This window comes from Crotalus tigris, unplaced genomic scaffold (genome assembly GCF_016545835.1).
Source record: "Crotalus tigris isolate CLP2741 ecotype Arizona unplaced genomic scaffold, ASM1654583v1 scf7180000017774.6281472, whole genome shotgun sequence".
Lineage (NCBI taxonomy): Eukaryota > Metazoa > Chordata > Lepidosauria > Squamata > Viperidae > Crotalus > Crotalus tigris.
In genome coordinates this window covers 2,950,228-2,963,412 of record NW_024096625.1, presented here as the reverse complement: position 1 = coordinate 2,963,412, position 13,185 = coordinate 2,950,228, and the positions used below count along the sequence as shown (strand labels likewise).

The window sequence follows — 13,185 nt, the reverse complement described above, 5'->3', positions numbered from 1 at the left end:
ACCCAAATGCATTCAAGACAGTTTTTATCATTGTTGTGCTCTATTTCTGTAGAGATGTAGTTATTTCTTATATAGAGAGCAACTCCACCTCTTCTTTTATTTGGTCTGTTTCTTTTAAATAATTTAAATCCTGCTAGCTGTGTGTTCCATGTGTGGGTTTCATCCCACCATGTTTCTGTAATTCCTCATTAACCTGAATTTTTAGTTCACCCTGTTTTCTGTTCATACTCTGTGCATTGGTGTATAGACATTTGAGTCCTTTATGACCAGCTCTGTGTTTACTTTCTACATAACCTCTGTGGTGCCTGAGTTCCCCTATTGTCTTACCATCTATTTGGTTAGTGCACTTTGTGTGGCACTCGCTATTAGAGGCTTGATTTTGCTTGACAGCAAGGTTGGTATTCTTACATGCACTGATAGCCCTATTATTTTTAGATTGCTGGGGACAGGGTTGTTCTGTATCAATTAACTCACTGTCCCCACTGTTTAGTTTAAATTTTCCTCCAGAAAATCTGTGAATTTATAGCTAAGTAACTCAGTCCCTTTCTTTGATGGATGCAAACCATCTCTTTTGTACATCTTTTCATTGGACCAGCTACAGACATCGTGACTAATATATACAAAGCCTTCCCCTTTACACCACTCCTTTAGCCACATATTGAATTGTGCTATGCGCTGGCCTTTTCCATTTTGCTCCTTATACACTGGTAAAACCTCTGAGAAAGTAAGCCTACAGCCTATTCTGCTAAGTTCCTTCCCCAAGCTCTGGAAATCGTTCTGCAGAGAGAGTACATCTTTTTGGGGCAGATCGTTAGTGCCAAGATGTATAATAGCCTTCACATCACAGTCCTTGCTGCCATTCTTGATTATTTTAGAAATACGCTTCTTGTCCCTACTGGCAGTAGCACCTGGAAGACACCTGACCTCTTTCAAAGCCTCTGTGTCCTTTCCTAAATTTACATCCCTTATAATTGAATCACCTACCAGAAGGTAGCTTCTCTTTTTGGATGCTTTTCTGTTCTTGCATGACTGATGTGTAATACTTGATTCACACTTCTCCCTGTCGAAATCTAGTTCTTCATCTCGGACCACAATCCCCTGCTTATTTGATTTATCTTCAGAAATACCTTTACCTGTCTCCTTAATGTCCCTATTAAGATCAGCAAGGGCACTGTAACTGTTGTGCAGGGACACAGCAAAAGCTTTGCATTTATGGTTCACAGCTCTCACCCTGCCAGATCCCACGGTTGTCCACACTGCCCTTCTCCTGCAAGATCTTTGTGGTAGAGGGGGCTGATAGCCTGGAGGCTTACTAGAGTAGAGGAGCTGAACTGGGCACCTAATTTCTGCCTGAAGAGCAGAGATTACAGACCCTAGATAAATAATCTGTCCTTGTAGGCTAGTGATTTGTTTACAGATAGGACAGTTTCCAAGTTTGAAAAGGGTACTGCGGAAGACAGATGCAAAGCAAGTGTTGCACTGAACTAAGCCAGACATTCTTAGATTACAGGGAATCTCAGATGCACTTGCCCTGAATGTATTGCTGCTGTTTTTGATTTTTAGTTATATAAATATACAATTCGCGCCATTAGGTGCAAGGACCGCTACTTTGAAATGGAGTTTAAGTACAGTATAAATACAATATAAATACAATGGAGATCCAATCAGGGCCTATCTACTATCCTGGTGGAATGTCCCAAGACTTACAGCTCTTCCATCAGCTGAATGCAGTATAGCATGTCCCGGCAGCTCTGGTGGTGATTGAAAAAATTTTTTTGATCTCTTTATCAATCAGCAAGATTTCTGGCTCCCAGATGTCTTTTCTGCAAAGTAACGAGCTGAGAGTAGGAGCATTCTCTTTAAAGATACCTGTATGAAAAACACCTGCCACAGAAGCAATCAATCAGATTCCAAACTCTCCACCATGGCCAAGACCAAAGAGCTGTCCAAGGATGTCAGGGACAAGATTGTAGATCTACACAAGGCTGGGATGGGCTACACGCAGCTTGGTGAGAAGGTGACAACACTTGGTGCAATTATTCAAAATGAAAGAAACACAAAATAATTGTCAGTCTTCCTCGGTCTGGGATTCCATGCAAGTTCTCACCTCGTATAATTTCAGTGATCATGAGAACAGTGAAGAATCAGGCCAGAACTACACGGGAGGATTTTGTCAATGATCTCAAGACAGCTATGACCATATCACCAAGAAAACAATTAGTAACACACTACACTGTGAAGGACTGAAATCCAGCAGCGCCACAAGATCCCCCTGCTCAAGAAAACACATGTACAGGCCTTTCTGAAGTTTGCCAGTGAACATCTGAATGATTCAGAGGAGAACTGGGGGAAAGTGTTATGGTCAGATGAGACCAAAATTGAGCTCTTTGGCATCAACTCAACTCACCGTGTTTGGAGGAGGAGGAATGCTGCCTATGACAGAACACCATCCCACTGTCAACCATGGAGTTGAGATGTGTGCAAACATGGTGGCCAACTACAAGAAATGTCTGAATTCTGTGATTGCCAACAAGGGTTTTGCCACCAAGTATTAAGTCATGTTTTGCGAAGAGGTCAAAATACTTATTTCACTCATTAAAATGCAAATCAATTTATAACTTTTTTGAAATGTGTTTCTCTGGATTTTTTTATTGTTATTCTGTCTCTCACTGTTAAAATAAACCTACCATTAAAATTGTAGACTGATCATTTCCTTGTCAGTGCGCAAACGTACAAAATCAGCAGGGGAATCAAATAATTTTTCCCTCACTGTACTTATGTATAATATATGCAAAAGTTGCTCCATTTATATTTGCAACTTCTTGTTAATCCTTATCCAGAATGCTAAAAGATGTCTATTATAGTTTATCATTTATCTGAATGTTTTCTGAACTCTTGAATAGCATCCTTATTGAAGTGTCGGATGATACTGAAAAAGTGCAGTTGCCTTTAGAAAAGTGTAATATATTATTTACAAAGGAAGAAGAAAAATATACATTAGTATATTAGTAATTACTATATTAGTAATTATGTATAGAGAAGGTAATAGATAATTTTGTAATCTGTTCATTATGATTTGTTAGAATAAATTCTCATCAACTAAGGAAAAGTAAATATGATAGAATTGATTGATCTCTGTCTTCCCATAGCAGAGTGAAAGACTCAATTATTATGAGAAAACAGCACATATATTCTCCATTACAACAGGAATTTCCTCCTTCTTTGACTTCTTTTTATGTAGGCTAAATTCCTTATCCTAATTCTCCTATATAAATAGTTTTAACTGTAACATCTGCAGTAAAACTGTTGTTTTTCTGCTTTTTTTCTGTTACACTAGTTTTTATTGATCATTTCATCGGAATCTATGTACCTGAAAGAACAAATCGATGGATATACAATATACTGTAAATGTATATAGCTAGAAATGTAACATTCTGAATGATGAATGATTCTTAAGACTACCAAATTAATTTTGCTAGGCTAAATTTTGTATGCATTTTGTGATGCATTAAGATGGCCTATTTTATTAAATATCCAACATTTGATTTGGTATATTTTGATTCATTAATTTGATGCATATTATTTTTCCTGGTTTCATTTAGCATCCCCTTTAATCATTTACCAACACACCCTCTGAGAAATAGATTTAGAATTACTGCAAAATAAGAAGGAACATTATTTTAAGCATGTGAGTGCTTGAGTGCTTGATAAATTAGCTAAAGGATTATATTTGGACAAAAGAATTGTCACTGGCTAAGGGACGGAAATTAGGCTAAGTTTGGTTCCTAGCATAAATTACCTCAAAGCAAACAAATTTGCTTAACAACTACTATTAAAAAAGTTATAAAATCAGCTCCAGTCATGTGTGACCCATTTTATAATTATTACAACTTAGTACTGAAATTGTGGGCTAAATTACAATTGTATACCATCTGTATTCCATTTTTTAAAATGAAGTATTTAAAGTTGCATCCATCTCCCTATTAGCATCCATATCCCTTGATCTTCTACAGAGAATTCACTACAATCTTTTGCATCCCAGATGTTGTTAGATGGGCTAGATTATGCTGACCCCTCAAGTTATACAGTATTTTATTAAGATTTCCCTTTTTGCCGAGGAATTTAGATAAAATTTTCTTTCTTAAGACAAAGTTTGATTTTGCTTAATTGATTTTGTATTTTACGGATTATTTTTATTACATTTGTTTGAAGAATTTGCCTAGAAATATTTTAAATAAAATCTTTTTCATAAAGAAAACTTCAGGGGATCAACCGAATTTGACAGATGGCTCAAAAAATGAAACCTCTACAGTCGAGGCTGGTGATAAAACATTACCTGCATCTCCAGGTATCAGTTCCTTCTGTGATCCCTTAGAAAAATAAAGCTGAAATCTAAAAATCCCCCAAACCATATAGAGCATGTATTTCTCTTCCACTGGCAACTCTTTGAAAACTTAAAATCAGAATGTTCTCAGGGCTAATATTGGCATAAGATGCAGATCTAAATAAATTAATTACAATACTTTTTTAGCATGGAAATAGCTTTGTCAAATGGGTGTAGCACTGTCTTCCAGTTGATTCATCATGAAACAGCCTAGGAATTTCATGTTTTGTCTTATTTTTGAAAATGCAAAAACTTCCTCTGTGTAACAACTCTATTGATTCCAGAGGATGAGGGGAATAATTAAACTATCCCTGATCTGTGATTTAGTTAAACATGAATATTAAAAAAAATATGTATTTCTAATCCATGATATTTTCTGTCCTGATATTGAAATGATGCATAGCAATTGTAGATTTTAATTATATAGCTATATTACCGTATATTTCGGCGTATAAGACGACTTTCTAAACACTTAAAATCTTCGCAAAAGTCGGGGGTCGTCTTATACGCCGGAAAGATATTTACTCAGCAAGTTTTCTCTCCCCCCCCCCTCTCTCACTCAAAAAGAGTCCTAGGGTTATTATTAAAACCAGCCGATCAACTAAAGATATCTCTTTCCAGCCTCTATACTGGGAGTACGATAGGCATTATCTGGCTGTCGTGACAGTAAGATTTCCTGGAGGTTTAATCCCCATTCTATAATGCTACATTGCAAACCGTCTCTTCTCTTCTTCCCTCCCTTTTGCATCCCAATTCCTTGCCCACCCCTCCAGAACTGCGGATTGGTAGTGGCCATCCCCTGATTAATTCATTCAAAGGAAGTAGAAAGGGATGGCCCATGTAATGGGGAAGGGGGGAAAAGAGTTGTAGGGTGGTTTTTTTTATATAATGAAAACAAACCTAAGCATCTGCGTCCATTCGAGGCACTTCTCAGTGTTTCTTCATGCAGGCTTTTCAACGTTTACCTCTCACTGCCTGTGAAAGTAGCTTGGGGGAGGTGGAGCTTATGGGTCTGGAAGGGGAGGGGTGTCAGCTAAATTCCTCTCAGATTTACGAAGCAGGAATGGAGTGGGGACAGAAAACAGCTACACAATCCTTTCGCCTGTCGACTTCCACCAAGCTTATGCAAGCAGTTCCCCCCCCCCACCTAAATAAACTTGCATGGTGCATTTGTGGTGTTATTTATGACAGATCCTGGCTGGTCAATCTGGCTCCCATCTATAATACTGTAGTGCACTGAGTTTTAATAACAAATTAAAAGGAAAGCATTTACTCTCCCCCATTACCTGAAAAGGGGGCAACTTATCACATTTGTGGAAATGCAAGTTTTCAAAGGGTGAATGCCTTTCTTACTTGGTTTATTAACTGCTTCCTTTCCTTCTTCCCTAAACATTCTGGCTGTCTCCAATTTCATTCTTGGTAGTGTTGCTTTAAAAAACTGCTGAGAAGTCCTTTTGCAGGCAGGGCAATTTTCATCAAAGTGTGTGTGCGATTGACAAGGCAGAGCCTTTGACAAACAGGCAGGCTTTCTGCTCACTCAGCTTGGAGAGGCTGTGGAGGATTCGCAGGGTGGAAGACTGAGAGGAGGAGATCCCTGTGTGCAGCCTGCTTGCTCCAGCCAAAGCTTGCTACTGGGGAGGGGCAATGGAAGGGACCCATGGAGTCACACGCATGCCTACACATGCACGCACACACCCTGAGCTACTCATTTGGACTTACAGGTGGCCAATGAGAACTCAGAAACTGTGCTCCCTTTCCCCCTCCCTCATGGAAGAGGGGTAGTCTTATACGGCGAGTATAGCCCAAACTCTATATTTTAACTGGAAAAGTTGGGGGTCGTCTTATACGCCCAGTCGTCTTATACGCCGGAAAATACGGTATATCCATTAACCTATACCAGGGGAAGGCAACCTTGGTTCTTTTATGACTCATGGACTTCAACTCCCAGAATTCCTGAGCCAGCATAGTTGGCTCAGGAATTCTGGGAGTTGAAGTCCATGAGTCATAAAAGAGCCAAGGTTGCCTACCCCTGACCTATACCATCAACTTTAGTGTTTATAATTTCTGTTTCTTAGCATTTTTATAATAGAAGAATAAATAATTTTCCAGTAATGGTGAAAAGTATTCTGTAATGGATTGCCCCTCTTCCTTTTTCTGATGGACAGGATCCAGAACTTATATCCTCACATGCAAGGAGGTAATCACTTCCCAGTTCCAAATTGTACTTAGCTGTGGTTTGCAAGTCTTCATCTAAACTCCTCTGGTTGCCTTTTTCTCTGGTTCTTTTTTTTTAAAAGATTACCAAATCATTCGCTATAGTTGGGAAATGACGACAGTTCAGCCCTCTCTATCTGTGCTGCTACAAAACCAGATCTTAGGAACATGAGGTGAAATAGTGGTGGACTATTTCCATCTTCTTAGGAACTCTGGCTCCAATTATACCTGGTAGAATGCCGGCAGCACTCTTTCAGCCATGATTGAGTCCTCTGCTCTTTTGGAGAATCAAGAGAACTGGGCACCAGATAGGACAGAATCTAGCAAGTTTAGGGGGTTTTCCCGCCGTTGACTGTGATTGGTGCTATAGCATCAGTACTGGATTGTTCAGAACTCAGTACTGGATCTTCTGCCTCATTCTCTTTGAGATCTGTCTGCCAATGATCCTGGCATCTGTGCTGCAGATATCCAATCTTTATCCTTGAAGAATGATGACAAACGTAAACTGCTCATATTTTTTAAAAAACAAAAATTGGCAAGAATCGCCATTTTATTTTTCAGATCTGAACTGCTCTTTTTTTGTTTTTGGTAATGACTAAAAATGTTGTTGTCACAAAGAAGGCAAGTGAAAACACTGCCTATTATTTTCCGCCTCACAGTTCTCCTTTGCCAGTCTTACTTGGCAAAGTAAGGGGGAGGCCATCCATTTTAGTTATCTTTCCAGAAAAGAATGGGGAATAGAGTTGGGGAATTATCCTGTTTGCAGAATAAAGCTGCTTTGTAAGGTCAAGTGTTCTTATTCCCTGTTCCTTTTGATGGGAAAAGAGGTGATTATCTCTTACCAACTTCTGATTCAACCTGTTCTAATAATTTTCCAGTCAGGGCTGGGAGGAAGGGAAGAGGTCAGTCTTCCAAAAAATGCTGATATATCTTCAGCTTTAAATATGCTTTTGCAGACTTTACCAAAAATCAGTAAATATAAAATCTCTGGTACCCTTGAATATGTTGTCATCAGAATGTAAACAGATTTCATTTTAATTAGAACTGTTCATTCAAAATTATATTTTTCTTCAATATATGCAGTTAGCATCATTTCATCTGATACAGTTTTGGAGTTTTCAGAAAAGGAGCAAGATCATGAAAAGAATAAGGAAATTTCTAACAGAACAGTGAAATTTATGAAATGCAAGCCGATGCTGTCAGTAAGTAAAACAAAAGAAACTAGCAATAGAATAAAACAGAATTAGGGAGTCATCCTAGAAAAACTCAGTGTTTTTAGTATGTTTACTTCCACATTGGCTTGATGTATTTGAAAAGTTTCTGTAATTTAATATCTTTTTATAATTCATTTAAGTGTCAATGGGAAATGAGACCTGGGCTATAGATAGCAAAATATATTTAACTAGTTAGTTACAACATCTATTCTTTCAGCGAGGAAATAGTATCAAATACTATTCTAAAGATGATTTGCTTATAGTTTTCTTTGATTTTACTAGCACTTGATAATATTTCATAGCTGAGTACACTGCTTATTGAAATTACGGGTAATTGATTTCTATTTCTGGATATAGGGTGCACTTGATAGTTGCAAAACTTTATGGAGTGTATTTGCAGTGATCCAATACCCAAAATGAAAACTACTTGCCGGAAAAAGAATTGCAAATTCTTGTAAAAACTACTAAACACTTTGAAGTGTGTTTCATTGTTCTAATTCTTTAGCTAAAATGACAAATTATATATGAATAGGGAGTGAATGAGCAAATTAATTTTTGGATGCCCAGTTTAAAAAAAGCCTGGCCAAAATAATCTGTGGGGTTGTCAAACCTTGATGATTTATAATTTTTCTATAGGATGAGAAATTGAATTGTACAATGTATGCCGATGAACTGGCCAAATTGGAACTGAAATGGAAGGAGCAAGTGAAAATTAGTGAGAGCGTGAAGCAGCAACTAGCTGCGGTGAAAGACCAGTATTTAGTAAGCATAACCTTTACTTGAACAATTATTTTATATGTTTATACAATTTTCTAATTAAAATATTCATTTTGCAGATGGAAATTAGAGTTAGTGATTAACAGAAATGTGTACAGGTAGTCCTTGACTTACGACCGTTTGTTTAATGACTACTCTAAATTATGATGGTGCTGAAAAAAGTGAATTATGACTAATCCTTGAACTTCCGTCATCACTTAATGAAAATTTGGGTAATGTAGCCAGCATGTATTTATGATAGTTGCAGGTTCCTGGAATCACATGATTGCCATTTGCAACTTTCCCACTGGACTCCCAGCAAGCAAAGTCAATACGGGGAGCTGAATTCACTTAACCATGTGATTCACTTAACAACTGTGTTGCTTAACAATGGAAGTTCCAATTCTTATTGTGGTTATGAATTAAAGACTGCCTGAACTCACTTTATATAATCACTTTATAGAATGGTGGCTCAGTGGTTAGAATGCAGGACTGCAGGCTATTTCTGCTGACTCCCAGCTGCCAGCAGTTTGGCAGTTCGAGTCTCACTGGCTCAAGGTTGACTCAGTCTTCCATTCTTCCGAGGTTGGTAAAATGAGGATCCAGATTGTTGGGGGCAATATGCTGACTCTGTAAACCCCTTAGAGAGGGCTGTAAATCACTGTGAAGCGGCATATAAGTCTAAGGGCTATTTCTATTGCTATTATTGAGGCCAAATTTCTGTGATAGAAAATCAGTGAACATGTCATCTCTTTCGTTTATCTACTGTCTTCAGTGCTACAGAATGATTTATTTTTCTGGCTTGGGAACTAATATGACAGAGAGCTAGCTTTTCTGAACATGAGTTTCAGCACATCATTTATTACCAATGAAGACAATTGTTTTTATCAATATGCAGCCTAACTTGAAAAGTGCTCATTGTTTTTCACACCAGAAGTGACTGCAGAAGTTCTGTTTTGTAAGGAAAGAAAAGTAAGTATTGTAGGAGAGAACAGTCTTTAGTATAGCCCTAAAATTACATTGCTATGATTCTATTTTTGTCATATAAAAAATAGCTATATTAGCATCTGTGAATTTTTTGTTTTGCCCTCATCCCATTTCCTCATATTCTTCATGTCCTCATCCCAATGTGGTACTTCAAAGGCTAGTGTTACATATTACTTTATAAAAGATGCATATTAGCAAAATACATGCTAAATCAGCTTTTTATTTTTTACAAATGACAGCAAAGGCCAGCTTAAAGGTTACGGTCTGAAGTCTGATTTCCCATTTATGAACTGCAATTGTGTTGCTTTGCCTTAATACTTAAGAAAGTTTTGGAAATTGGCAGAACCCTTAAAAACTCAAGAAGTCAAAAATATGAAAGCCAAGTACAGTCAATATAAAGAACTGGTAGAACAAGTAAATAATGATGTGATATTTCCAACACCCACATGAAGAGCATATATTATATATTATGGCACTATTACAGGTTCTTTATAATAAGTATCTGACACTGAAAATATATCTGGAGAACTGTTTTACAGTCACTAACATTATTTATTTTAATTTGTGTTTTAAATAGATGCAGTTGGCTGAAAAAGACAGAGAGATAGATGAATTAACATCTCATCTAGAAGCCATCAGCAACGAGAAGGTACTGATTTAACATCAGTGAACTACTGATAATATATATTCTGTCATGTGGCACTTGGAACTGTTTCAGTACAAATATCTGCATTAGAGCCAAAATATGAATACTGTAGTAGTTAGAAAAAAAAATTACCTTGGGATGTAATTAAATATGCGTTTATTACATAGTACAGTGGAACCTCAGTAGTCGACTGCTTCAAAACTCGTCAAATTTGGTACTTGACACATTTTGATGTGAAAATGTTGTTCTGGTACTTATTGCTTATTTGGTACTCAGCACGGTGCAATAGGAAAAGGGATGGTCATGGAGAAAGGTCAGGAAGTCGGTCATGCTGGGAAAGTCACTGCAAAAGGAAGAGGGGACAGTCGCAGAGGGTGGACAGGAAGTCGCTGACATAGGGAAAGGGACAGACAGACCCTACCTGAGCAGGAAAAGGGTCATGTGGTAGGTCCTTTGGTACTTGTCGCTTTTAGTATTCATTGCATCTCCCAGAACCAATTAACAATGAGTACCTGGTATGACTGTATCATGGAAGCTTTAAATGGTGGGATACCTTGTTTATAAAGCTTACAAGAACACAGGGCAGGAGGTTTGTATGAATAACCAAAGGAACTTGGAAATGTGTATGTTAACTAGAGTATCCCAGCCATTATGATAATGATGAGGATTTTAGGGTAGCAACAGATTGTTTCTGTACAAAAAATTAAAATAATTTGCATAGTTTCCTGCCATATCATTACCATACCAACCATTAAGCAGCTCCTTCCCACAGCCTCAAGACATGTGAGTGTATCATTTCTGAATGGATTTGTATTTTTTCAGGGTGCAAGAATTAAAATATAAGATATGTTATAATATAACAGCTATGTTAGTTTTAGAAAATATTTTATTTTATCAAATTTAGAAATTGTTTCCAAATCATTTTAGATAAAACCAAAAGAATTTGTTTAAGTTTTAGTTCAGAAAGTTTTAAGGATTAAAACATTCAATATTAAACTACTGTGTCAGAAATTTTACATAAATTAAGTTTTATTACTTTTTAGTTATGTTATATTCTTTGGTATAACATAATTCAGATTATTTAAAGGACAGGAAAAAAACAAGAGATATCAAGCTAGACATTTATAGTACCTCATAGAGGCAAATATGAAGATTTTAAAAATATCTTTATCGATAATGGAAAAAGAGAATGCTAAATGATGCATCCTTAAAAGACTGATCTGTTCTTTGTATCATAGCATTATTTTTCAACCACTCTTTAGAAACCTGGAAGGAGACCAGAAAATCAAACAGAAAGGATCAAGGAAGGACAGATTTCTCAGCAGGCCCTACATTTTCTCAATCCAGATTTTAATTCAGAAGATAATGGGCAGATTCCTGCTATAGCACCTAGTGTACCACTTCTGCACTATGGAAATCCCTACACAAACCAGGAAACTAGAGGTTTGAGGATTCAGTTTTTGTCAATTAGTTGTACTAGGAAAATTCCATTGGTAGTATATCACTGTGTTCTCAAAGCAATTTAATTAATTTGTAATTAATAAAAGTGGCTATTTTAAAAAAAAATAACTAAAGATAAAGGTCTTTTGGAATAGGACTCTCAGAAAAGGCTTCATTGTATATAATCTAGTGTTCACTCCTAATTTATGATTTCAGATGGAGCAGATGATGCTTTTTATCCTGATGATATCCAAAGGCCACCCATGAGAACAGCCTCTTGGGACTTCGAAGATAATGTGGTATGCAGTCAGCCTGCTCGTAATTTTAGTCGCCCTGATGATTTAGAAGATCTTGAGGATAATAAAGTAAGTTTCTTATATTTAAGTTATGTCTCCCATCTCCCACCCACACTTATCTGAATATTTCTCTATCAGAGTTTTCAGTTTAAATGAGGTGGACATAATCTCCAGCTTTAGAGGTTCATGAATGTCAGTGGCATTTATTTATGAATGTGTAAATCAGTTGCATATTTATTCAAAGGTATCAAAATTGGTTTTATCTTTGCCAGTCAGCGCTGTTAATGACTATGCTCTTTCAATGATTAAAGTGATCAGAAACATAGCCAAAGCATTAATTTCCACACGCAGTTCCAAAATTGGAAATTTTTAAACTAGTTGGCCTGGGCTGCTTATGTTAAAAATTATTCTAACTGGAATACTGTACAGAAATATATATTTTGAATTCAAAAGGATGTAATGGTATTTGTATATCAAGAGAAGTGTTTTTGACAGAGTAACAGTTAATAAATGTTAAACATTTAACACATGTTCACCACATATGACCAAAATTCAGATCCGGATTTTATTTCAGTATTTCAGAATAAAGAAAATTAACACTAACACAAACATATTAATTTCTAGTGGGCACTTTAAATTTTATTATTTTTCACCATACACCATACACTAAAACAAACTTAAAATACATAAACATAAATCTTTTATTTTAATAGAACAGTACTAAACATTTTAAGCATTCTTTACATTTTATTTACATTTTATGTACATTAATAATTAGAACATATTAATTCCTAATGCCTATTTCACATGAAAACAGTTGCTAGGTCATATAAAATGTGATAATGCTGTAAAATAGATAATTATTATTTTGTAGTCTTTAAGAAACCCTTGAGTAAGAATTATTTTTAAGAAGTCCTTTACTGTGGCAAATATTTTTTTTTATTATTATTGAAAATTTTTTAAAAGTTTTACAAAAAACAAAAACAACAACAACAAAAAATAAAACAACCCTCCCCCAAACCCTCCCAAACCACCCCCCTCCATCCCCGAGCTTCCCAGAGCTGGATATAGGCTTAATTAAAATTTAAAAAATTCTAAAAAAAATTAATCAACTTATAAGGTAATTAACAATAAAATATATATAACAATAAAAACATAAACATTAAAAAAATACTTAGAAAAGAAAGAAAAAAAGAAATAAAGGAAAAGAAAAGAAAGAAAGAATACAATCTATAAAATTTCAAATTT

The 13,185-nt window shown here is 36.2% G+C and overlaps 1 protein-coding gene across 2 annotated transcripts in view; it reads left to right on the top strand.

Moving 5' to 3' along the window:
- Positions 1–13,185, top strand: part of TAX1BP1 (Tax1 binding protein 1) — a 53,168-nt gene that overhangs the window by 33,986 nt on the left and 5,997 nt on the right. The window contains exons 11-16 of one of the 2 annotated variants that reach the window (XM_039342000.1): positions 4,255–4,348; positions 7,682–7,800; positions 8,449–8,574; positions 10,133–10,204; positions 11,464–11,644; positions 11,858–12,006. In XM_039342000.1, coding sequence (XP_039197934.1) covers positions 4,255–4,348; positions 7,682–7,800; positions 8,449–8,574; positions 10,133–10,204; positions 11,464–11,644; positions 11,858–12,006 — 741 coding nt within the window. The remainder of the gene's footprint in view (positions 1–4,254; positions 4,349–7,681; positions 7,801–8,448; positions 8,575–10,132; positions 10,205–11,463; positions 11,645–11,857; positions 12,007–13,185) is intronic. The other variant, XM_039342001.1, reaches the window with a different exon arrangement.